Source organism: Thamnophis sirtalis, unplaced genomic scaffold (genome assembly GCF_051295495.1).
Source record: "Thamnophis sirtalis isolate CommonGarterSnake01/CBP01778 unplaced genomic scaffold, rThaSir2_p1.2 scaffold_2, whole genome shotgun sequence".
Taxonomy (NCBI): Eukaryota; Metazoa; Chordata; class Lepidosauria; order Squamata; family Natricidae; genus Thamnophis; species Thamnophis sirtalis.
In genome coordinates, this window is record NW_028261382.1 from 47,877,050 (window position 1) to 47,903,216 (window position 26,167).

The 26,167-nt window shown below is 47.7% G+C and overlaps 1 protein-coding gene across 2 annotated transcripts; it reads left to right on the forward strand.

Moving 5' to 3' along the window:
* Positions 1-1,367: 1,367 nt before the first annotated feature.
* On the forward strand, positions 1,368-25,591 carry LOC106553961 (toll-like receptor 2). 2 transcript variants are annotated; one of them, XM_087705354.1, is made up of 2 exons: positions 1,368-1,867; positions 21,870-25,591. In XM_087705354.1, the coding sequence occupies exon 2, from the start codon at positions 21,902-21,904 to the stop codon at positions 24,413-24,415; it is 2,514 nt and encodes an 837-aa protein (XP_087561480.1). In that variant the 5' UTR covers positions 1,368-1,867; positions 21,870-21,901; the 3' UTR covers positions 24,416-25,591. The 2 variants fall into 2 exon arrangements, with proteins under 2 accessions (XP_087561480.1, XP_087561479.1); XM_087705353.1 differs by lacking the exon at positions 1,368-1,867 and adding an exon at positions 10,087-10,313.
* Positions 25,592-26,167: the final 576 nt, after the last annotated feature.

Here is a 26,167-nt window from a genome sequence, read left to right on the forward strand (position 1 = left end):
AGAGAGAGAGAAGGGAGGGAGGGAGAAGGAGAGAGGGAGAGAGATAAGGACAGAAGGAGGAAGGGGGAGAGCAAGAGAAGGAGAGAGAAAGTGGGAGGCAGAGAGAGATAAAGAGAGGGAGAGAAAGATAAAGAGAGGAGAGAGGGAGGAAGGGGGGAGAGAGAAGAGAGGGAGAGAGAAAGAGTGAGAGGAGGAGGAGAGAGGGAGAGACAAAGCGGGAGCGGGGAGAGAGAGTTGAGAGAGGGAGAGAGAGAAGATGATAGAGAGAGGAGGGGGAGAGAAGGAGAGGGGAGAGAAAGAGAGGGAGAGAGAAAGTGGGAGGGAGAGAGAGGGAGAGATAAGGAGGGAGAGAGAGATAAGGACAGAAGGAAGAAGGGGAGAGAAAGAAGGATAGCGGGAGAGAGAAAGTGGGAGGCAGAGAGAGATAAAGAGAGGGAGAGAAAGATAAAGAGAGGAGAGAGGGAGGAAGGGGGAGAGAGAAGAGAGGGAGAGAGAAAGAGTGAGAGGAGGTGGAGAGAGGGAGAGACAGAAAGCGGGAGGGGGAGAGAGAGTTGAGAGAGGGAGAGAGAGAAGATGATAGAGGAGGGGGGAGAGAAGGAGAGGGGAGAGGGAGGAAAGGGGAGAGAAAGAGAAGGAGAGAGAGAGAAAGTGGGAGGGAGAGAGGGAGAGAGAGATAAGGACAGAAGGGGGAAGGGGGAGAGAAAGAGAAGGAGTGGGACAGAGAAAGTGGGAGGCAGAGAGAGATAAAGAGAGGGAAAGAAAGATAAAGAGGAGAGAGGGAGGAAGGGAGAGAGAGAGAAGAGAGAGGGAGAGAGAAAGAGTGAGAGGAGGAGGAGAGGGAGAGACAGAAAGTGGGAGGGCTCAGAGAGCTGAGAGAGGGAGAGAGAGATAAGGACAAAGGGAGGGAGAGAGAAGAAGATAGAGAGAGGAGGGGGAGAGAGAAGGAGAGGGGAGAGGGAGGAAAGGGGAGAGAAAGAGAAGGAGAGAGGGAGAGAGAAAGTGGGAGGCAGAGAGAAGGAGAGAAAGATTAAGAGGAGGAGGAGAGGGGGAGAGACAGAAAGCTGGAGGGGGAGAGAGAGATAAGGAGAGGAGAAGGGGAGGAAGGGGGAGAGAGAGAAGAGGAGAGAGGGAGGGAGAGATAAGGAGAGGAGGAAAGAGAGAGAGAAGAGGAGAGAGGGAGGGAGAGATAAGCAGATGAGAGGGGGAGGAAAGGGGAGAGAGAAGAGGAGAGAAGGAGAGGAGGCGAGGAAGAGAGTGAAAGGGGGAGGGAGAAAAGGAGGGAGATAGATAAAGAGAGAGGGAGAGAGATAAAAGTGGGAGAAAGGAGAGAGGGAGAGAGAGAAAAGGGGGAGGAGAGGGGGAGAGAGGAAGCGGGAGGGGGAGAGAAGAAAAGGAGGGGGGGCAGAGGTTGAAAAGAGCATGGCCAGAGCGGGAGAAGATGGGGGTCTTTAACCGAAAAGGCTGTTAGATGCTGTGCAGAGAAGAGCAACTGAGATGATTAGAGGGCTGGAAGCTAAAACATCATGAGGACCGGTTGCAGGCATTTTCCAGAGGAAAGAACGAATTAGGGGAGACATGATAGCAATCTTCCAGTATTGGAGGGGCTGCCCCAAAGAAGAGGGGAGGGTCAACCTATTTTCCAAAGCCCCAGCAAGCAACAGCAGATGGAAACGAATCAAGGAGAGACGCAACCTGGAATTGGAATTGCAGTGAGGACAATTAACCAGTGGAACTGCCCGCCACCAGAAATTGTGGGCCCTCCATCACTGGAGGCTTTTAAGAAGAGACTGGACAGCCATTTATCTGAAATACAGGAAGTACTCGATCTATGACCAGCATGGAGCCCAAAAGAGGGCCCCCAGAAAAGGTGAGTTTTGCCCCATTTTAAGACCTTTCTTGATGCCGTTGCTAAGTGAATCGCTGCAGTTGTTAAATTTGTTAAGCGAATCTGCCTTCCCTCTCGACTTTGGCTCAGCTTTCTCTCTCTACTGCTTGTTCCTTCCTGGCCATCTTCTCTCTTTGGTGGACCGACTGCCTCCTTGACATTTCCCCCCCCCCCTTGTTCTTGACGTGTCCACAAGGGGAATCCACTGGATTCATTGATCCTGGGTGAGAAGAAATCTTCCATCTTCCATCTTCCAAAAGGATCCAGCTGGATCTCAGCAGCTTTTGGCTGTGGTCCTGGAAGGAGGATGGGGCAGGAGCGCCCTCTGGGGGTCAGGAAGGAGAAATGAGATGTGTTGAAAATGAGAAGGTTCTCTGGCCAGTTTACAAGGGCATCTTAAAGAGCAATAAAACTTATATACCGCTTCACAGTGCTTTTACAGCCGCCTCTAAGCGGTTTACAGAGTCAGCCTCTTGCCCCCAACAATCTGGGTCCTCATTCTACCGACCTCAGAAGGACGGAAGGCTGAGTCAGTCAATCTTGAGCCAGTCAGGATCGAACTGCTGGCAGTGGGCAGAGTTAGCCGGCAATACTGCATTCTAACCACTGAGGAGGAAGGAAGGAGAGAAGGAATAGCAGACTTATATACTACTTCATAGTGCTTCACAGCCCTCTCTAAGCGGTTTACAGAGTCAGCCTCCTGCCCCCAACAATCTGGCTCCTCATTTTACCGACCTCAGAAGGATGGAAGGCTGAGTCAATCTTGAGCCAGTCAGGATCGAACTGCTGGCAGTGGGCAGAGTTAGCTGGCAATACTGCATTCTAACCACTGGGAAGGAAGGAAGGTAGGTGGGTAGATGTACTTACAGTTCATATCTAAGCTGTTTAGAAAGTCAGCCCCTTGCCCCCAACAATCTGGGTCCTCATTTTACCGACCTCGGAAGGACAGAAGGACGAGTCAACCTTGAGCTGGTCAGAATCAAACTCCTGGCAGTGGGCAGAGTTAGCCTGCAATGCTGCACTCTAACTGCGCCACCACAGCTCTAAAGCTTAAACATTTGAGCAGAAGGGTGGAAACCGGCTGTGTGGTCCCCTCTTCTACTACTGATAAGTCCGGTAGTAGTAAAAAGACCTGTGGGTTGGACTAGATGATCTCTGATATTCTATTTTTCCAATCCACAAGGCCATTGGGAAATGAACCTCAGGGAAACATATAGCTAAGAGTGTACAGCTAGTCCTCGACTTACGACCACAGTGGAGCCCAAAACGTCTGCCGTTAAAGCGAGACCTTTGTGAAGCGAGTTTTAATCTTACGACCTTTCTCGCCGCAGTTGCTCACCGAATCACTGCCGTTGTTAAGTTAGTAACGCGGTTGTTAAGTGAATCGGGCTTCCCCCCATCGACTTTGCTTGTCGGCCAAGGGGATGTCGTGACCCCGGGACACTGCGACCGTCGTAAATATGAATCCATTGCCCAGGCTCTGAATTTTAATCCCATGATCGTGAGGAGGCTGCAAACAGTCATTAAATGTGAAAAGTGGTCCGAAGTCCCCTTTTTCAGTGGCGCTGTAACTTTGAACAATCACTAAAATGAACTGTTGTAAGTCGAGGACCCCCTATAAGTGTTCAGCTGGGGTGCCTCGTTTTGCAGTTGGCCGATCTCCTGATTATCTTTTAATCAAACAATCTTTTAAAAGAATTTATTCCGCTATGGAAGGATCCCTCTGGTTTCATGTAACAGCATCCGCGTGACTCCGGATAAAGAGGACGGACTCGGAGTGCCAGGTGGGTGGGTGGAATGCCAGGTATTCCTTAGCCGATTCTGGAGTGGGGCGGCTTCTGCAGCCCTCCTTCCCCTGGAGGACCAGTTCTTCCACTCTCCCGCCAGCTCTTCGCATCCACCTGGGAGACCAGGTAGAGGACAGGTAAGAAAGCCTGGAGGGGGGGAGGGACGCCCACTTTTACAGTGGCACCCGGTGTGAAAGGCTCTTTGTGACTGGCGAAAGGGCATCGCTTGGATTAGAGGCGGTGGCTCAGCAGCTAAGATGCCGAACTTGTCGATCAGAAACATCGGCAGTTTGGCGGTTCGAATCCCTAGCGCCGCGTAACGGAGTGAGCACCCGTGACTTGTCCCAGCTTCTGCCAACCTAGCAGTTCGAAAGCAGGTTAAAAAATGCAAGTAGACAAATAGGAGCCGCCTTTGGTGGGAAGTGAACAGTGTTCCGTGCGCCTTTGGCGTTGAGTCATGCCGGCCACATGACCCCGGAGACGTCTTCGGACAACGCTGGCTCTTCGGCTTTGAAACGGAGATGAGCACCGCCCCCTAGAGTCGGGAACGATGAGCAGAGATGTACGAGGGGAACCTTTATCTTTAGGACTGCTGTAATTTTCCGAGTTCTTGGGATTCCTTGGGAGAAGTCCTAGCAGTGAGACTGGTTTGGAAACTAGTTTCCGTTGGCAATTTCAGGAGGCTGGCTGGGTATTTCGGAATTGAGGCCTCCTCAGGGTTGGGGTATAGACCTCACCTCAGCCTGGAGGGAACAGATTGCAGGTTCCCCGCAAAAGCGAATTCCGGGGATCACAAAATCGCCAACGTTGCAAACTCCAAGTTGACCTAATTAACTTGATTAATGAACTAATCAAGGAGAGAAGCAACTTAGAACTGAGGAGAAAGTTCCTGACTGTGAGAACAATTAATCAGTGGAACAGAAGTTGCCTCCAGAAGTTGTGAATGCCCCAACACTGGAAGTTTTTAAGAAGATGTTGGACAATCATTTGTCTGTATTAGTATGTGGTGCGCACAGCCTTCTCTGCAGCCAGCCATTGCGCCCCAGTTCAGCTCCACCGTGCGTGCGTGCGCGCCCCCCACCAGCCAGCTGGACTTTGCGTCTCTTCCATGCATGCGCGGGGGGCAGGCTTAAGCGCATTTGTGCACCAATATGCATGCTCTTCTCACGAAATCATCCCCTCTTCTCCCACCCCTTCCGGGCCATTAACTTGGAATGGGTTCAGAGGAACAACTTCCTCCCTCCCCTCCCCTTCATTCCTTCCCAGTGGTTAAGAATGCAGCATTGTAGGCTAACTCTGCCCACTGCCAGGAGTTCGATCCTGACCTGCTCAAGGTTGACTCAGCCTTCCGTCCTTCTGCGGTCGGTGAAATGAGGACCCAGATTGTTAGGGGCAAATATGCTGACTCTGTAAACGGCTTAGAGAGGGCTGTAAAAGCACTGTGAAGCAATATATAAATGCTATTGCCCTTCCTTCCTTCCTTCCTTCCTTCCTTCCTTCCTTCCTTCCTTCCTTCCTTCCTTCCTTCCTTCCTTCCTTCCTTCCTTCCCAGTGATTAGAATGCAGTATTGCAGGCTAACTCTGCCCACTGCCAGGAGTTCAATCCCTACCGGCTCAAGGTTGACTCAGACTTCCGTCCTTCCGAGGTGGGTAAAATGAGGACCCAGATTGTTGGGGGGCAAGAGGCTGATTCTGTAAACTGCTTAGAGAGGCCCGTGAAAGCACTGTGAAGCAGGATATAAGTTTAAGGACTTTTGCTCTTAGTGGAAGCAAAACATTGATTTTCGCAACTCTATTTGACTCACTACGTCAACTCTTAATGGCGAGCTAAAAATGAAACATCTGGCTGGCTGTTTGGATTGCACACGGCGTGCCAAGAAATGAACGAGCTTTTGAACTTCGAGCAGGAAGCGTTCGGCATCTGAGTCCTTCTCCTTTCACAATAAAGAATTGCCTCAAATCCCCCTACTCCAGGTTTCCTCATCTCTGCCCACACAACCAGGCTAAAATTTCTCTCTTGTGGTCGTGGCTGGAGTCCGTGACCTTCTCCAGAGACCTGACTCAATTTACTTAACCCACAGTTTGGCTTTCCTCTGTGGTGTGTGTGTGTGTGTGTGTGTGTATTTGTGCACCTTCCAGTCGGTCGTGACTCCTAGTGAATTGTCTAGACCAGTGGTCTCCAACCTTGGCAACTTTAAGACTTGTGGACTTCAACTCCCAGAGGTCCTCAGCCAGCAAAGCTGGTTGAAAAGAAGGAAAGGGGAGATAGAAGAGAGGAGAGGAGAGAGAGGGGGAGAGGGGAAAAGAAGGGAGAGGAGAGAGAATGGAAGAGTGGATGAGAGAAAAGGGGACAAAAGAAAAGAGAGAGCAGAGGAGGAGAAAAGAAGAGGAGAAGAGAAGAGAGAAAAGAAGGAAAGAAAGGGGAGATAGAAGAGAGGAGAGGAGAGAAAAGGGGAGAGGGGAAAAGAAGAGAGAAGGGAAGACGAGATGAGAGAAAAGGGAAGAGAAGAGAGGACAGAAAAGAAGGAAAGGAGAAATAGAGGAGAGGAGAGAAAAAGGGACAGAAGAAAAGGAGAGAAGAGAGGAGGAGAAGGGAAGAGGAGAAGAGAGGAAAGAAGGAAAGAGAGGAGAGGAAAGAAAAGGGGAGAGGAGAAAAGGAGAGAGAAGAGGAGAGAAAAGGGAAGAGGAGAAAAGAAGAGAGGGGAGGAGGAGAAGAGGAAAGAAGAGAGAAAAGAAGGAAAGGGGAAATAAAAGAAAACCCATAGGGCTGGAAGGGACCTCGGAGGTCTTCTAATCCAACCCTCTGCTCAAGGCAGGAGTTCTTATACCACCAAGGACAAATGACTGTTCAGTCTCTTCTTAAAAACCTCCAGTGATGGAGAACCAGAGGTGGTATTCAGCCGGTTCAGCCCGGTTCAGGCAAACCAGTAGCGGAGATCGCAGGTGGGCCCACCCAGCCATCCACCCCGGCCACCATGCCATCCTATTCAATTACTAAATTAGATAATGGCCTCTGCAGCCCGGTCCAATGTTTTGGGGAAGAGGAGGAGTGACACACAGTGGGTGACTCAAAATTGGGCGCAACAAGAGGAAGCCAACGTCAGCCACTGAGCACCAGCTGCCTTCACTCCACAAGCTCAGCCTGGTGGTTGAACTAATCCCCTTCTTGGAATTGCACAGCGCATGAAGCAACATTGAAACAGGACTGCCAAGAGAGGAAACCCACGGAAGATGGACTACGGAGCGAAGGGCAACCCACGGGGAATAGAAAGAGCGCAGAAAAGAGCAAGGGGACTTGGAAGGAAGCCAGCATGAACGGCTGCAGGAAGTGAGGATGTGTAGTCTAGTGAAGAGGAAGACTAGGGGGGACATGATAAAGAGTCTTCCATTACTGGACGGGCTGCCCTAAAAAAGAGGGGGTTCAATTTATTCTCCAAAGCACCAGAAGGCAGAATAAGCAAAGAACAGGAGAAAACAGACTAGAAGAGAAGAGAAGACATGACAAGATAGGATAATAGCAATAGCACTTAGACATATAGCCCTCTCTATGATAATATAGAGAAGAGAATATTGAATAGAATATTGAATAGGATAGAATTAATAATAGGATAGGATAAGAATAAGAATAGAATACAGAAGAGAAGAGGAGGAGAATATTGAATAGAATAGAATTAATAATAGGATAGGATAAGAATAAGAATAGAAGAGAAGAGGAGGAGAAGGGAATATAGAATAGAATAGAATATTGAATAGGATAGAATTAATAATAGGATAAGAATTAGAATAGAATACAGAAGAGAAGAGGAGGAGAAGGGAATATTGGAATAGAATAGAACAGAATATTGAATAGGATAGAATTAATAAAAGGATAGGATAAGACTAAGAATAGAATACAGAAGAGAAGAGGAGGAGAAAGGAATATTGAATAGAATAGAATATTGAATAGGATAGAATTAATAAAAGGATAAGAATAATAGAATAGAATACAGAAGAGGGGGAGGAGAGGAGAGAGAAGAAAAGAGGAATTAGCCCACACAACTTCTCGAGGCAAGCAGTTCCACTGGTTAATTATTCTCACTGTCAGGAAAATTCTCCTTAGTTCTAGGTTGATTCTCTCCTTGATTAGTTTTTCTTTTTTACCTCCCACGTTTTGGAAAATAAGTGGACCCTCCCCTCTTCTTTGTGGAGCCCCTCAAATATTTTAAGATTGCTATCCTGTCTCCCCTGGTCCTTCTTTTCATTAAACTAGACCTACCCAGTTCCTGCAACCATTCTTCCTTTTTTTTTTAGCCTCCAGTCCCCTAATCCTCTTTGTTGCTCTTCTCTGCACTCTTTCTAGAGTCCCCACATCTTTTCTACATCCTGGTGACCAAAACTGAATGTAGCATTGCAAGTGTGGCCTTACCAAGACCTTATAAAGTGGCATTAACACTTCACGTGATCTTGATTCTTTCCCTCTATTGATGCAGCCTAGAACTGTGTTGGCTTTTTTGGCAGCTGCCGCACACAGCTGGCTCCTGTTTTGGTGGTGGTTTACTAGGAGATCTTAGGTCCCTCGAGCCAGGCTTCCAGCCATCAGCCTTAAATCTGCCACCACTTCATTCTTTTAAGAGAGGGAGGGAGTGCCAGCCTCGCCCTTTGGGGAATGAGGGCCTGTTCTGGGTTTCCTGGAATGGGCCATGAGGGCACCAAGTGTCCAGGACAGAGAGAGAACAGCAAACAAACTTGCTCCTCCAGCTATCTCGCTCCTTAACAATCTGCAGAAAGGATTGCAGGTATGCAATGCACAATGGCTGCATTCACATATTTGTGAAACTCACAACCCCCGCGGGGCAAGGTGGGGGGAGAGGGAAGAAATTAGACTCCCCCTCTGTCCAGAATGGCCCTTTTGCTCATGCTCCGGAGAGGCACTCTGCACGTGGCCAGAGAGAGTCTTGTAACTAAAACAGCCCTTATTTTTCTTAACATGGTTTGACGCCTCTGCATTTTATTTCATGCAAAGGTGAGGCCTCCGTGTACAACCACAAGGGACCCCCCCCCCAAATTTCTGGGATTGAGCGAGATGTTTGCAAAGTGAGTTTTGCCCCGTTTTATGACTTTTCTTGCCATAGTTGTTAAGTGAATCGCTGCAGGTAGTCCTCGACGTACAGCCACAATATTGAGCCCAAAATCTATGTGGCTAAGTGAGACGTTTGTTGAGTTTTACCCCGTTTAACAATCTTTCTTGCCACATTTGTTAAGTCCAAAAGGGTATAAGGTCTCCTGATTGAGCAGAGGGGCTGGACTAGAAGACCTCAAAGACCCCTTCCAACTGTGTTATTTTCTTATTCTGCTATTCCCCTTCCTTCCCCTTCCTTCCCCTTCCTTCCTTCCTTTATCTTCCATCCACACCTCTCCTTCCTTCCTTCCTTCCTTCCTTCCCCTTCCATCCACACCCTTCTCCTTCCTTCCTTCTTTCCCTCCTTCATTCCTTCCTTCATTCCTTCCCCTTCCATCCACACCTTCTCCTTCCTTCCTTCCATCCATCCCCTTCCAGCCACACCTCTCCTTCCTCCCTTCCTTCTCCATCACTGGGGATCTTTAAGAAGTTAATCCCTCAGTTATTTTTGTTAGGTATAATTACTGATTGTACAGTTATAGAGACTAACTTGATTTTGCACAATAACTGCAGCAAGACTGTTGGTGGTGCAATACTGGAAGAAGGAAGATTTGCCTACTATTCAAGAATGGACATTAAAAGTAACAAATTTAGCAGAGATGGCCAAAATATCAGCATATCTCAAGGACCATTCCAATGAGAGATATAAACTGGAGTGGAGAAGTTGGATTGACTATATTCAAAATAAATATGGGACTAAGAAATTCCAGATAGTTTATGACTGAGGCAACAAGGAATGACACAATCTGTTTAGAGTTAGCCTAGCAAAGCTCAAATGATAGAGGATATTAATTTTTTACTTTTAAGTTTACTTTAGATTATTTTTGTTAAAGATTTATACCCTGTATTGGTTCTGGGAAGTCGGGGGAGGGAAGGTTGGGAGGGGTGGGGTTTGGGAGGGGAGGGGAGGGGGAGGGAAGTAAACATTTGTAAAAGGTTTTTTTTTTTTTAATTCAATTTAAAAAAAAGAGATTGGACAACCTTTCATCCGAACGGGTATAAAGTCTCCTGCTTGAGCAGGGGGGGGGGGCTGGACTAGAAGACCTCCAAGGCCCCTTCCAGCTGCTATTGCCTGACCAGATCCCTTCACGTTCCTGTCCAAGAGGCGCAAAAGAAGGCGCTGTTCCTTTAAGAGGGGAGCCCCGCCCCTTCCCTGGGAGTTTAAAGAGCCTGGAATGCGGGCGGGCGCTTTAAATGCCGGGAGGGTTCGGCGCGCCTGGCAGCTCCTCTGCGGGGAAGTGGGGAGGGGGGGGGAAGCTGCGGGCGCGGCATCGCCCGAGAAGCCCAGAGCGGAAAGAGACGCCTCTCTGGCGCCGCCTAGGGACGAGCGACATCTCTGCTGCTCCCCGGGAAAGCTCAAAAACTTTTTGCGCTGCGGAAAACTTTTTGCACCCGGGAAAAGTTGATTCGTCCGGACACGCGTGGACTGCGGGGGGTCTTTCTACGGGCGTCTGAGCCACGTTCCCGCGTCATGCTGAACCAGGTTAGTGGACGACCCGGCGGCCCAAGGTCCCTTCCAGTTCGATTCCGGTTGAAACTTACCAAGGAGGGAAGCACCCTGGAACTAAGGAGAAATTTCCTGAGGGTGAGAACAGTTAGCCAGTGGAACTGCTTGCCACCAGAAATCATGGCTGCTCCATCACTGGAGGATTTTAAGAAGAGACTGGACAGCCAGTCAGCCACTTGTCTGGTATAGTAAAGCAGTGTTTTTCAACCACTGTGCCGCGGCACACTAGTGTGCTGTGACATAGTGTAAGGTGTGCCGTGGGAGAATTACTTTATATATAGTCAATATAGGCACAGAGTTAAAATTTTTTAACATTTTCTAATGGTGGTGTGCCTCGTGATTTTTTTCATGAAAAAAGTGTGCCTTTGCACAAAAAAGGTTGAAAAACACTGCAGTAAAGGGTCTCCTAGCTTGAGCAGGGGGCTGGACTAGAAGACCTCCAAGGTCCCTTCCAAGTGTGTTATTCTCTTATTCTGCTATTCCCCTCCCTTCCTTCTTCCCTTCCTTCCCTCCCTTCCCTCTTTTTTTTAATTCCATGAATCACAGTTCACTGGGTTCAGGTATGGTAAAACTTGGAACTTTGTGAATCATTTTTTTTTTGGTTTGAAATATATTTTTATTATTTTTACGTTTAAAACAATGCAGTGCCGTGGAGTCAAGTGACCATACATTCACATTATACACAATTAGTCTCAACCATTAACTATTAGCCTACTAAGTGCATTATCTCTCCTTCTGTCCAGTCACAATATATACAGTTTTTTCCCCCAGTCTTGTCACTTTGTCTTATGCCAATCATAAAATCTGTTCCAGGCTTCAAAATATTCTTGATTCCCCTTTATTTTTGTTAATAGTCTTTTTATTGTACAATTTGGTTACATTTTGGGAAGTGGGAAGGAAGTAATTTGGGATTAAAAATATGTCATAAAAAGTTTTTATTTTTCCATTTTCATAGCATATAATCACATGTATACTATTACATAGTCAATATCAAGTTGTATTATTAAGTAATTACATCAATTCATCTTACCATCAACTGCCAAGGAAGGGAAAAAGAGAAAAACCCAGCTATTGACTCTTCTGCACTCCATACACCATATTTATACTTTATCCGACACTTTCTTCCCCTTCTCTCCTCCCCCTTTCTACATCCTGTCTTTCCTCCATCATTTTCTACTCTACTTCCCCTTCCTTTCTCCTCCTACTCTCTCCTCTTACCACTCCTCCTTATACACCTCATCTTCCCCCTTCACTCTCTCTCCTATCCCCCTCTTCCTATCTTTCTTCTCTCCTCTGCTTCCGACTCTTCTATATCCTGTCTTCCCTCCATCATTTTCTACTCTACTTCCCCTTCCTTTCTCCTTCTCCTCTCTCCCCTTACCACTCCTCCTTATACACCTCATCTTCCCTGATCCCCTTTATTTTTAAGTTCAAGAGTGAGCCGATCTGCTTCTGCACAGGCCAACCCTTTTCTGATTATATCTAGCTCTGATGGTGTATTTTCTTTTTTCCAAGTAGGTAAAGTCGGTTATATCTGAATGAATTGGGAGCCTCTCTTCTAGGGGGTGTCTTTAATGTTGTATGGGCATGTAGATACAGGTACGGTAGTCCTCGGCTTATGGCCACAATTTAGCCCAGCATTTTTGTTGCAAAGCGAGACAGTTGTCCAGTGAGTTTTGTCGTATTTTACGACCTTTCTTGCCCACAGTTCTTAAGTGAATGGCTGCAGTTGTTAAGTCAGCAACTTGGTTGTTAAGTGAATCTGGTGGATTTAGCTCCTCAGGAGCTCCCACTCAATCATATGATCCTGAAGCACTGCAACCGTCATAAATATGAGTCAGTTACACGTGGTCACACAGGGATGCAACAAATATGATACTGCATCCGTCATAAGCATGAGTCAGTTGCGTGTGCTCACACAGGGATGTGTGACCATTACAACCCACTGAGATGCAATTTATTATGACCACGGTCGTAAGTTTGAGAAATGGTCACTTTTTCCAGTGCCTTTGCCACTTTTAGCCAAATGAACTGTTGTAAGTTGAGGACTTAGAGCATGCAGACATACTGAGGCCAGTTCCCACAACACCCTACCTCAGGGGCCGGCAAACTTAAACACTCAATGACCCGTTTCCCACATAAAAGAAAACTCCAGGAGCCACAAAGGTCCTAACCGGAAGCCCCCTGTTAAATTCTGGGGCTGACCGGAAGTTCAATTTCCCCCACCATAGAGTCTCCTCCTAGAGCGGCATCCTTTTTCCTCTACCTGTCCTAACCGAAAGCCCTATCAATTGTGGAGACAACTGGAACCCCCCCCCTTGCCATAGAGTCTTCTCCTGGCGCACTGTGCTTCTCTCCCCCCCCACCGGAAGCGCCTCTCAAAATTGTGGCGCTGACCGGTGACGGAGCCGCAGCAGAGGGAGGAAAGAGCCACATGCGGCTCCAGAGCCGCACTTTGCTGAGCCCTGCCCTACCTGGTTTGTAAATATTGTGTTCGCAGGACATGCAATGCTAAAGTATTAGGATAGCTGCATATTGTGATAGTTCACACAACGCATCGACAGAACAATTCTCTTCCCAGTCTGAGCCCCAAATTCCTTGGAGCCTGTTTAATCTTGCATTCCAAAGTGATGTGTATTATTTATCTCTCTTAGTTTTGAGTCTCCTTTTAAAGTATGTGATTTGTTTGTTTTAGATAAACTAGTGTATTGCGTTGTGTCTCAGCTGTTGCATCTAGCTTTAGTTATAGAATAGAATAGAGATGGAAGGGACCTTGGAGGTCTTCTAGTCCAGCCCCCTACTCAAGCAGGAGAACCTATACTAGGTCTCTAGGCCTTCAATCATCTTAGTTGCTCCTCTCTTAACTTTTTCCATGGTTTCAACATGTTTTCTATAGTTCGTTTGTTCGTTAGTTTGTTTGTAGAGCACATCAGTCTCTGTCAGGCCTGGCTTTTGAGAAAAGTTTGCCTGTGGATTAGACAACAGTGCCTCTGTGCATGTTCAAAGTGCCTTTGGTTCATGAATGGGTAGTTGTAACCAAGTGCTCCTGGCTGGCTTGGGCCTATTGCACCTAGTAAGGTGTGACGATTCCATGAGTGTTACCCTGTTTGTAAAAAAAAATACACAGTAAAATCCTTTGTGAGCTTATAAGCTGCTAGACCTCAGTATTATCTGTGTGGCATAGGAGATCATGGTTATTGGATTCAGTGACGTGCGGTGAGGTTTATGGCTGGTGAGGCAAGTGGGCAAAAGCCGCCCTATGTCGGACACAGTGGAAGGGTGTTAGGACGCCCCGCCGCTGTGTCCGCCATAGAGGCGGGACGTGTCCTGCCTCTATGTCGGACACAGCGCCGGGGCATCAACACTGAAAAAAGCGACTTACGGCCATTTTTCACACTTACGACGGTTGCAGCATCCTTGTGATTTACATTTGGGTGCTCGACAACTGACTCACACGACGGTTGCCGTGCCGAGGATCACGTGATCCCCTTTTGCGACCTTCGGACCAGCAAAGTCAATTGGGGTGAGGGGGAAGCTCGATTCGCTTAACAACCGTGTGACTAATTTAAGAAATGCGTGGATTCCCTTAGCAAACGCGGGAAAAGTCGTAAAAATAGAGCAAGCTCACTTAACAAATTTCTCAACGACATACGTTTCGAGTTCAGTTGTGGCCGTACGTTGAGGACTACCTGTTTGTTTCCGGACATATTTTTTAAGGCAGAAATCTTCATTTCCAAGTTAGCTTTCGGTTTCATTTTAGAGAGACGCTAAAATGGGTGATTAACCTGTGTGAATGCTCTTTAATTCCGCCTCATTGTACATGCTTTCTCCCTTTCTCCAGGCTGGGTAAATCCCCGCCTCCCAATACCTTTTTTTTGGGTGGGTGGGGGAGTGACCTGTTCTGCCTAAAGAATGAATTTCACAAGTGGGGCTGGGTGGGTGGAGATTGGATGATCTTTTGCAGGTGCACACAGAGTTCAGGAAAAGTACATTTTGGCAGGGAGTTGCATTTTTGCATTTCTGATTGTTGAAGCAAAGAATGTTGAAGGAGGAAACTAGATGGTTAGATGATCAAATGATCAAATTCAATATATTCAAGATCACTCATGCATGATTAAAGTTAGGCTTCATTTTTGCAGGGTGTGTGTGTTGTTGTTGTTAGTTGCAAAGTTGTGTCTGACCCATCGAGACCCCATGGATAACATTCCTCCAGGCCTTCCTGTCCTCTACCATCCTCTGGAGTCCATTGAAGCTCACGTCTGCTGCTTCGGTGACTCCATCCAGCCCCCTCCTCTGCCGTCCCCTTCTTCTTCTTTTGCCCTCCATCGTTCCCAGCATGAGGCTCTTCTCCAGGGAGTCCTTCTTCCTTCTCATCAGGTGGTCAAAGTCTTTTGAGTTTCCTCTTCAGGATCTGGCCTTCTAAAGAGCAGCCAGGGTTGATCTCCTCTAGGACTGACCGGTTGGATGGCCTTGCAGTCCAAGGGACTCAATGCAGGAGTCTTCTCCAGCACCAGAGTTCAAAGGCCCCCATTCTTTGGCACTTAGCCTTCCTTGTGGTCCAACCTTCACAGCCACCTGTTGCAACTGGGGAAACCAGAGCCTTGACTAGAGGCACTTTTGATTGGCAGGGTGATGTCTCTGCTTTTTAGGATGCTGTTTAGATTTGCCATCGCTTTCCTCCCCAGGATCAAACCTCTTTTAATTCCTTGGCTGCCGTCCTCATCTGCGGTGATCCTGGAGCCCAGGAAAGCAAAATCTGTCACTCCCTCCATTTCTTCCCAAGCTATTTGCCAGGAATTGAGAGGACCAGATGCCATGATCTTAGTTTTCTTAATGTTCTTTATTGTTAATAATATAATATGTATACACGTACATATAAACACATACATACATGCATACATACATACATACATACATACATACATATTCCTTGACCTACAATGACAATTGAGCCCCAAATTTCTGTTGCTAAACGACCCATGGAGTTTTGACCCATTTTACGACCTTTCTTTCCTCAGTTGTTAAGTGAATCGCTACCGTTGTTAAACGAGTAACCCGGTTGTTAAGGGAATCTGTCTTCCCTCTTGATTGTGCTCGGCAGAACGTCACAAAAGGTGGCCCTATGACCTGGGACACTGCGACTGTCATAAATACGAATCAATTGCCAAACATCTGAATTTTGAGCACGTGACCTTGGGAAGGCTGCCAAAGCCGTAATTGTGAAAAACGTTCATAAATAAGTCACATTTTTCCGTGCTGTTCTAACTTTGAACGGTCACTCAGTGAGTTGCTGTAAGCTGAGGACTGCCTGTAACCGTCGCTAAACGAGGACTGCTTGCATTGTATATAAAGGCCAGAGAAAACATGGTGTACCTTTAGGAATTAGCTTCCCATTCTCAGCAATTAATCATCTACCACGGCAAGAACTAGTTGGGCATTTCTTGTCCAAGGACAAGATACATCTGAACTGTTTCCCAGGATCTGTCAGAGCTGCCTCAGCTGGGACCTTAGAAAGGAGAGACTCTCTACTCCAGTGATGGCGAACCTATGACACGCGTGTCAGTGCTGACACGCATAGCCATTTGGGGTGACACGCACAAGATTTCATGCGATTCATCCTCGGCTCCTGCATGGCCGCCGAGGATGAAAGAATCTGTGCTGGAGGAACGGGGGGGGCGGGACATGTGATCTCCCCCGCCCACACTCACTTACTGTATCGCCGCCACCCCTTTCTGAGCGCAGGGGCTGCTGGTAAGGCGTGCGTGCCGTGCGCACACACGTCATCAGCGCAGCGAGGGAGGACCCGCAGGAGAGGAGCGCGGGAACAGTGCGCACCTCTCTCCAGTCAGGCCGGCACAGAGAGTCTACTCCTGGGACTGTCGGTTACGAATGCACCACAGCGGGGAACAGCGGAGTGCCAACGGGAACTGTGAGCGCCATTAGCAGCAACTATAAATTGCGCAAAATTATGTTTTTGTCGAAGTGACACACAACGCGAGTTATGCTCGATTTTTTGCCGATTTTTGACACACCACGCCAAAAAGGTTGCCCATCACTGCTCTACTCCCTTCGGTTGAAATCAAAGGTTCTTTTACTAAGGATTATCAGTTGCAAACGAAGCAAGGTTAGGGTGAAAGTTCCCACGCAAAAGTTTACAAACTTTGCCCCTTCATCCTGGCCCTTCGTCCCCCTTGACCAATTCATTGTCGACCAAGGAACAGAACAGGATACAGAACAGAATAGAAGAACGGAATTGGGAGAGACCTCGAGAGGTCTTCTAGTCCAACCCCCTGCTCAAGCAGGAGATCCTATCAATTCTATACAAATGGCTAGTGGCGCAGTGGTTAGAGTGCAGTACTGCAGGCTACTTCTGCTGATCACCAGCTGCCAGCAGTTTGGCAGGTCAAATCTCACCAGGCTCAAGGTTGACTCATCCTTCCATCCTTCCGAGGTGGGTAAAATGAGGACCCAGATTGTTGGGGGCAAGAGGCTGACTCTGCAAAACCGCTTAGAGAGGGCTGTAAAAGCACTGTGAAGCGGTATATAAGTCTAAGGGCTTTTGCTATTCTGGCTCTTCTTAAAAACCTCCAGTGTTTGGAGCCTTCCCAATTTCTGGTGGGAAGCAGTTCCACGGGTTAATTGTTCACACTTTTGGGAAGTTTCTCCCCAATTCTCTCCTTGCTTAATTTCCACCCATTGCTTCTTGTTCTGCCCTCAGGTGCTTTGGAGAATAGCTTGACTATCTCTTCTTTGTGGCAACCCCTGAGATATTGGAAGACTGCTATCATGTCTCCCTAGTCCTTCTTTTCATTAAAATAGACACACCCAGTGGCGTGCCACCTAGTTATTTTGACTAGCTATTTTGGCAACTCACTTGGATGTTTCCTGCAATTATCATTCCTTTCCCAAGCTACGCCGGCCTTAAAGACTGGATTAGACTGGTTTCTCACACCTCTGGTTCTCATCAAGCCTGTCACTTCTCCCTCCCTTTTTCTCATCTTAACCCCGAGTGCATGCTTAGTGCCCATTAGGAGCCATGATGGCACAGTGGTTAGAGACCAGTATTGCAGACTGACTCTGCTGGCTGCCAGCAGTTCGATCCTGACCGGCTCAAGGTTGATTCAGCCTTCCGTCCTGAGATGTTGAGGGGCAAGAGGCTGATTCTGTAAACAGCTTAGAGAGGGCTGGAAAGCAGTGAAAAGCGGGATATAATTCTAAGTGCTCTTCCTTCCTTCCTCCCTCCCTCCCTCCCTCCCTCCCTCCCTCCCTCCCTCCCTCCCAGTGGTTAGAATGCAGGATTGCAGGCAGAGGTGAGTTCCTATGTTCGCACCTATTCGGTAGAACCGGTTTGTCAAATCTACCGAACCGGTTAGAAGAGGTTCCACCAGTGGACCCGGAAAGCAGGCCACACCTACAGAAGAGCTTCCAAAAAATTTTGAAACCCACCATTGGTTGCAGACCAACTCTGCCCACTGCCACCAGTTTAATCCTGATGGGCTCAAAGTTGACGCAGCCTTCCATCCTTATGGGGAAAATGAGGACCCAGATTGTTGGGGGCAAGAGGCTGACTCTGTAAACTACTTAGAGACAGCTGTAAAGCAGTGTAAAGCAGTATATAAGTCTAAGAGCTATGGCTATTTTCCTTCCTTCCTTCCTTCCCTCCCTCCCGCCCACCCACCCACCTACCTACCTACCTAAAATGAGGACGCAGATTTTTGGGGGCAAGAGGCTGACTCTGTAAACCACTTTGTAAACCACTTACAGACGGCTGCAAAGCACGGAAGCAGTATATAAGTTTAAGAGCTATTGCTATCTTCCTTCCTTCCTTCCTTCCCTCCCTCCCTCCCTCCCTCCCTCCCTCCCCTGTGGTTAGAATGCAGGATTGCAGGCTAACTCTGCCCACTGCCAGCAGTTCGATCCTGAGCGGCTCAAGGTTGACTCAGCCTTCCGTCCTTCCGAGGTGGGTAAAACGAGGACCCAGATTGTTGGGGGACAAGAGGCCGACTCTGTAAGCCGCTTAAAAAGGGCTGTATAGCACTGTGAAGTGGTATATAAGTCTAAATTCTATTGCTAGTGCTATTTCCTCTCCTCACCACCCCCCTCCAATAGTTGATGGATACCAGGAAGCCAGGATGCCAGCCAAGGTGCCAAGCCAAAGATGGCAGGACCTTTCACCATTGGTTTTGGAGTTCCTGGAGCTGAGGCAGGCTCAGTTATTTCCCATTGTTCACTCACTGGAAGATCACTCAGGACTTGGAAGCAAGTCTTGCCCCGCCTATTGTAAACATGATCTTGGCTTTATCAGTCACTGTAAACAAGCAGGGATCAACTTTGCCCCTTTGGGAACAAGCCAGCCTCTGAAGTGTCTCTTGGAGCTCTCCTGCCAGGGAAGAGCAGCTCAGGAGGAGAGAATGGGAGTGGGCTGGAGTAGAATGTAGAGTAAAGTGGAATGTAGAGTAGGATAGGGTGGAATAGGCTTGGATATAGAAATAGAAATAGAATAGAAGAATAGAAAGTAGGGAATGGAATAGAATAGGGAATGGAATGGAATAGAAAATATGGAATGGAGTGGAGTGGAATAAAATAATAGAATAGAATAGAATAGAAAATATGGAATGGAATAGAGTGGAATGGAATACAATAGAATAGAGAATGGAATGGAATAGAAAATATGGAATGGAGTGGAGTGGAATAGAATAATAGAATAGAAAATATGGAATGAAATAGAGTGGAATGGAATAGAAAATGGAATGGAATGGAATAAAAAATGGAATGGAGTGGAGTGGAATAGAATAGAATGGAATAGAATAGAATAGAAAATATGGAATGGAATAGAGTGGAATGGAATACAATAGAATAGAGAATGGAATGGAATAGAAAATATGGAATGGAGTGGAATAGAATAATAGAATATAATAGAATATAATAGAAAATATGGAATGGAATAGAGTGGAATGGAATGGAATAGAATAGAGAATAGAATGGAATAGAAAATATGAAACGGAGTGGAATAGAATAGAAAATATGGAATGGAATGAAGTGGAATAGAATAATAGAATAGAATAGAATGGAATAAGAGTGGAAAGGAGTGGAGTGGGGTAGGGTAGGGTAGGGTAGAGTAGGATAGGATATGATAGGATATAGGAAGAGAAGAGAATATAGAATGGAATAGAATAGAATAAGAGTAGAGTAGAGTAGAAGGATAGGATAGGATAGAATAGGCTATAGGAATAGAATAGAATAGAACAGAATTATAGAGCAGAACAGAACGGAAAAAAGAAAAGTCTAGAATATTATTATAGAATGGAAGAGAATTATAGAATGGAATGGAAGAGAATCCTTTATTGGCAAGTGTCATTAGACACACAATGAAATTGTTTCCGGTGGAGACGTTCAGAGTGTACATACAACCACAAAGTGATAAAATCAAGACCATAATCGTAAAATACAATTACCATGAATCATAAGATACAACACTTGTGATAGTCGCAGGATACTAAGCAAGCAATCAACATGAATCATACTAGGATACTTAAATAGCCAATACAAATCACAAGATACAAAGCTAGAGTTGAAAGAAAGTAAGGAAATAGGTAAGAGTTAAGAGCAGAAGGATAATACCAGTAGTAGTAGTAGTACAGCCCTAAGTAGTTTGAGAGTCTTGTGGGAATTAGTTGTGCAGCAGTGTGATGGCATGGGGGGAAAACTGTGTCTAGTTGTTTTGGGGTGCAATGCCCTATAGCAGTGTTTCTCAACCTTGGCGACTTTAAGTCCTGTGGACTTCAACTCCCAGAATTCCCCCAGCCAGCATAGCTGGCTGGGGGATTCTGGGAGTTGAAGTCCACAGGACTTAAAGTCGCCAAGGTTGAGAAACACTGCCCTATAGTGTTGTCTTCAGGGGAGGAGTTGAAACAGTTTACATCCAGGATGAGAAGGGTCTGCAGATACTTTCTCACCCCCCTTTCTGACCCGTGAGATGGGAAGGTCCTCCGTGGAAGGCCGGCTGGTTGCAACTGTTCTTTTCTGCGGCCCTAACTATCCGTTGAAGTCTGTCCTCCTCCTGTTTGATTGCTGTGCCAAACTAGATGTTTACGGAGGGTCAAATGACATTCTCAATAGTTCCTCTTCAGAACTGGATCAGCAGCTCCTTGGGCAATCTGAGCTTTCTGAGTTGGCACAAAATTGCTTTTTTAGCAGGCGGCTCCCGTGGCAGGCAAACCGAGGGCCTTTTCTGGCTCATAAAACAGACCAATTTGCCAGATTACGCCCCTCCTTGTCACAAAGATGGGGAAAGATGGCCACGGCAGGTCTCCAGTATCTCTTTGACGGCCTGATCTGACCTAGCTTCCCCAGCCGAGTCCTCGTCCCGATAAACCCCTTTTATTTAATTGGTAGTGAATTCCTCTCCAGCAAAGTCTTTCCTCTCCCACAGTCTTTCAAGAGAGTTCCCAATTACCGACGTTGATCAGGCTTGGAGAGTGGCTGGGCTGATATCTTTCAGACGCCGCTGTCAGCGTTCCAAGTATCATGTAGAATTAAATCAGAGTCCAAGGCAAAACGATCCTTAAAGTTCCAATTTAATAAAGCAGACATCTTAGCACATCTGTGTTAATCCCAATTCTGCAAATGACGTCAGAATCCCACCCAGTTAAAAGTTCATGATCTTGTCCCCACCCCCACAATCCATCACATGGTCTAATTTTTTTCTTCCACGCTGGCATCCACACCCAGCTGCTTCCGGTCAGGTGTACTAGTGCGGAGACAAAAGACGACCTTGGCTTCTAGAAAAGAATGATAACAATACATTCCACAATCCTACTCCTTCTATTCCCCCCTCCCAAGAAAAAGCATAATGAAATAAGAGAAAGTGTGGCAGGCCAACATTCTAAAAGGAATATAATTGCAGGCCTGACAGCCGCAATACTTGGCAAGAATGCAGGAATGAACTAATTGTCTCCTGCAAACTCCACTCCCCTTTTGCTCCTCTTTTATTCCCCATGGGAGGGGCCATTTATCGTCCACCTGTGGCCTTACTCCCAAGTAGACCCCTGTTCCTTAGCTGTTCCCTTCGTCTGGCTGCTCTGTGCATGGGCACACTGGGAACAGGCTCCAGCTGTTCTTCTGCCTCACTGATGTCTGACCCTGAAGGCAGCTGATAACTGGCACGCGGCACTGGCCCCCTCTCTGCTTCCGATGCAGAGCCCTCATCCGAGCCTTCCCCAGGACTGGCCCATGTTCCTCCCCAACCTTCTCACTGTCCGACTCTGCTGCCAGATCTGCTGGAGGGCCACAACAGGTGTGGGCCAAGCTGCCTCTTCCTGTGTTTTATTTTGTATCCTGGGTTGTTTAAGGAAAAGTGGACGCCTCAAGCTTTGCGGGGCGTTTCTCCCTTCCACCCCTGAGTATGATCCTTTATTTCCACTGAATATAATCCTGATTGTGAGGGAAAGATGGAAGGGAAGATTTTTCTCTCCCTGAGGAAAATGAAAATTGACCGCTGTCAATTTTGTTTCCCCCCCTCCTTCTACCTAGGAAAGAAGAATTAGAAAATGTGAAGAAGTGGCATGAGACCATCGCCATCGGCCGGCCTCGCCCTGGTTCTGTGCTTGGTATTCCTGGGCCGGGCCCAGCATCCCATGACGTCCCCTTGCCAGATTGTCTCCAACACATTCGCTCCTTGCCGAGGTCAGAAGCTGCTCCAAGTCCCTCAGGACCTCCCCAGCACTGTGGAGAAGTTGGATCTTTCCTACAACAAGATCCAACAGATCGGCTCGGCGGACTTCTCGTCCTTGACTCGGCTGAAAGAGCTGGACCTGGGTTACAACCTCATCTTCTCGATCGCCAACGACTCCTTCGCGTCCAACCTGCTTCTGGAGAAGTTGAGCCTCTTCAACAACTCCTTGAGAGAGATCCCTTCGCTGGCTTTGAGGCCTTTGAAGCAGCTGACTGCCTTGTCGGTTTCCAACAACCTCTATCGTCTCTCAAGGCTGGACGGGGTGTTCAGCTCCCTGAAGAACCTCAGAGAGTTGTCCCTGGGCGGCCCTGTTGTTTCCACAGTGGGACGTGAAGACTTTGCTCCTCTGAAGGACATCCCGCTGGAGAAATTTTTCCTCAAAACTGCTTCCAGTTTGACGGAGTATCAAGAAGGGGCCTTCTCTAAGCTCAACACCACAGAATTGTGGTGCGATATCGCTCTGGACAAGAACCCGGAGGCCTTGCCTGTTATGCTCCATGACTTGAAAGGAAAGCAGCTCCGGTACCTCCGTTTCCGTAACCTCTTCGAGTTCACCTACTGCACCGATTCGGTAGACCTCTTTGCCGGCTTGGCTGAGATCCAGGTGGACGAGCTGGTCTTCTACAGGGGGAAATTCAACGAGAACCTGCTCCGTTTGGTCCTCTTAAACGTCCAGAAGTCTCGTGTGCGGGACCTCTCCTTCATTGCTATCGATTTTGCCCGCTCTCCCGAGTGGAAGCTTCCGAAATCCGGCATCGCCAACCTGACCCTCCGCCGCTTGTTGCTGAAGGACATCAGCAACCCCGATATTTTGCGTTTCGACTGGACTTTTACTTGGTTTGGCAGGATAACTTACCTTTCTATCCTCAATGTCAACTTCAACTTTGTGCCCTGCGATGCCTGGGGGGAAATGAGGAACGTGGTACTTCTAGATGTTTCGAATAACCGCTTGTTGAATGAATACATCTACAATGAAGGCTGTTTGTATCAAGGAATCATGCCCAGCCTGGAGCACTTCAATCTTAGCAACAACGAGTTAACCGACCTCAGCACAGTCTCCAAGCTGACATCCAGCTGGCCTCGGCTATCCAATCTAGATCTAAGCCACAATCAAATCAGGAACTGTAAGGATTTGCCGTGTATTTGGAGCCCAAGTCTTGTTTGGTTGGATTTGTCTTACAACGTCGTCAAGGCGGGGATCTTCCAGTGCCTTCCCACCAGGTTGCAGTTCCTGGATTTGTCCTACTCCCAGTTGGAACGCCTTGAGATGGAATATTTCGAGGTCGCTATGGACCTCCAAGAGCTGCGGCTCAGCGGGAACAAGATCAAGTTCATCCCGACCAAATGGAGATGTCCCAGTCTCCGGGTTTTGACGGTGGACGGCAACTCTTTCGGTATCATCGGCAAAGGTTCCTTCGTGAATATGCCAGAGCTCACGCAGCTGAAAGCGGGGAACAACCCTTACCATTGTGTCTGTGACCTCTACGGCTTCCTTCAAGAGACCCTGACGAAGGGCAAGTTGCAGATTGTGGACTGGCCCGGCGGATGGACCTGTTATCACCCCGAGCCCCTGCGCGACACAGCGGTGATTGCTTACGCCCCAAGGCTGACCCAGTGTAGCATCATGGTGGTAGTAGTCATTGCCGTCTCCATCACAGCCGTTGTGCTGGTGGTCATCATGGTTCTGTGTTGGTGGTTCAATGTTGTCTGGTACCTCAAGGCCACCGTCCAAGTGGTGCGCTCCAAATATCGGGCCAGCCGCTCCCAGCCGTTGCGGGATTTCACCTACCATGCCTTCATCTCGTACAGCTGCTCCGACGCGGACTGGGTCAGGCGGGAACTGCTCCAGAGGCTGGAGGCCTCGACTCCCCCGTACCGCGTCTGCATTCATGAGCGGGATTTCACGCCCGGCCGTTGGATCATCGACAACATCATAGACAATATCGAGAACAGCCACAAAATCATCTTCGTGCTCTCGCGCAGCTTCGTCGACAGTGATTGGTGCAACTACGAGCTCTACTTCGCCCACCAGCGGGCGGTGGGGCTGAGCTTCGAGGACGTCGTCTTGGTAGTGAAGGAAGCCATCGACCCACAAACGCTGCCCAACAAGTTTTGCCGACTGAGGAAGATGCTCAGCAGAAGGACCTACTTAGAGTGGCCTTCGGAGCCCGGGCGCCAGGCCTTCTTCTGGGTGCAGCTGACGTCCGTCCTGGGGAGGGCCGAGGTCATCAAGACGGACCCAAAGGAGGTGCTGGCTCAGGTGACTCGGAGAAAAAGCAACATGGCTGACGACCGCCTCGAAATGGAGAATGTGGCCAATGCAGACGGTGTTCCAGCATGTTAAACAGGACTGAGTTTAAGCCATGAGTTTAACATCTGTGTTTAATCATGGTTTATTCAGGAAGCCGCAATGGCTGGATTCACAGATGCACACACAGGCTGTAAACCGTGGCTTGCGAATTGCTATGACTCTGTTCTCACAGCAGGCAAAAGAGGCTTGTTTCTCTATTTGAATCTTCGCTAAGATAATATTGGTTTAGTTTATGATTCAATATGTTGTCCGCAATCCTCAAACTGACTTAATTTAGACCCAGGTTAAGCGTGTTGTGTAGAACCAGCCTGTCAGTATCATTATACAAAGAGGATTTCCAGTCATCTTACTCTTTCTTGGTTTTCCTTTCCCATGTGCTCAAGGTTAACCGAATGACAGAATAACTGGAAGCGACCTTGGAAGTCATCTAGTCCACATGAGGGAACTGTAGGCTAAAACATCCGATGAACGGTTGCAGGAACTGGGCCTGGCTAGTCTAGGGAAGAGAAGGACCAGGGGAGACGGGAGAGCATCTTCCAGTGTTTGAGGGGCTGCCCCAGAGAGGAGGAAGGGGGTCAAGCTATTCTCCAAAGCCCCTGAAGGCCAGACAAGGAAGAATGGATGGAAACTGATCAGGGAGAGATTCAACCTGGAAATAAGGGGGAATTTCCTGACAGGGAGAACAATCAACCCATGGGACAGAAGTTGCCTTCGGAAGTTGTGGGAGCTTCATCCCTGGAGGCTTTCAAGAAGAGACTGGACTTCCCTCTGTCAGAAATGGTGTAGGGTCTCCTGCTTGGGCACGGGGTTGGACTAGATGACCTACAAGGTCCCTTCCAACTCTGCTAATCTGTTAAATTAAGTGGGAGAGGCACATTAGAAACCTTGCATTTGTTTCTAAGAATATAATATATCGAGAAGCTGTGAATCATGGTTTGCTGTGGCAAAGTCGTACCACTTTCCCCCTTTGATTTTACTCCTCAAAGGGTCACAAAAAGGGGATCGAGTGCCCCCGGAACACTATAACCGTCATAAACATGGATCAGTTGCCATGACCATGGAGAATGCTGCAACAGTCATAAGTGTGAATAAGTCATTTTTTTCAGTGTTCGTAACTTTGGTCATGAAACGAACTATTGTAAGTGGGGGGGGGGGTTACTTGTGTTATCACTATCCTTGTTTTTATAATTAAAAGTTTTTTTAAAAATTGTTGTTTTGTTTGTTTTCTCTGGAATGTTCAGCATTTCGCAATGATTTTAATTTAAGAGCCTTGGGGGCGCAGTGCTTAGAATGCAGAATTGCAAGCTAATTCTGCCGACTGCCAGCAGTTCGATGCTGACTGGCTCAAGGTTGACTCAGCCTTCCGTCCTTCCGTAAAATGAGGACCCAGATGGTTGGGGGACAAGAGGCTGACTCTGTAAACCTCTTAGAGAGGGCTGTAAAAGCACTGTGAAGCGGGATATAAGTCTTTGTGGTGTTGCTGTCTTCCTTCCTTCCCTCCCGCTCTCCCTTCCCATTGGTCAGAATGCAGCACTGCCGGTTAATTCTGCCCACTGCCAGCAGTTCAATCCTGATTGAACTCAGCCTTCCGTCCTTCCAAGGTCGGTAAAATTAGGACCCAGATTGTGACTTTGTGGCTTAGAGAGGGCTGCAAAGGACTGTGAAGCAGGATATAAATCTAAGTGCAATTGCTATTGCTAATTACTATGACATGCCAGTGCCAGCATCTGGCAGAAATCAAACAATTGAAGGGGGCAAAACGCTGCCCAGGTTCTGGATGAGACC

Coding starts and splice junctions, on each gene's coding strand:
- LOC106553961 (XM_087705354.1), top strand. CDS start 21,902: ATGAGACCATCGCCATCGGCCGGCCTCGCCCTGGTTCTGTGCTTGGTA.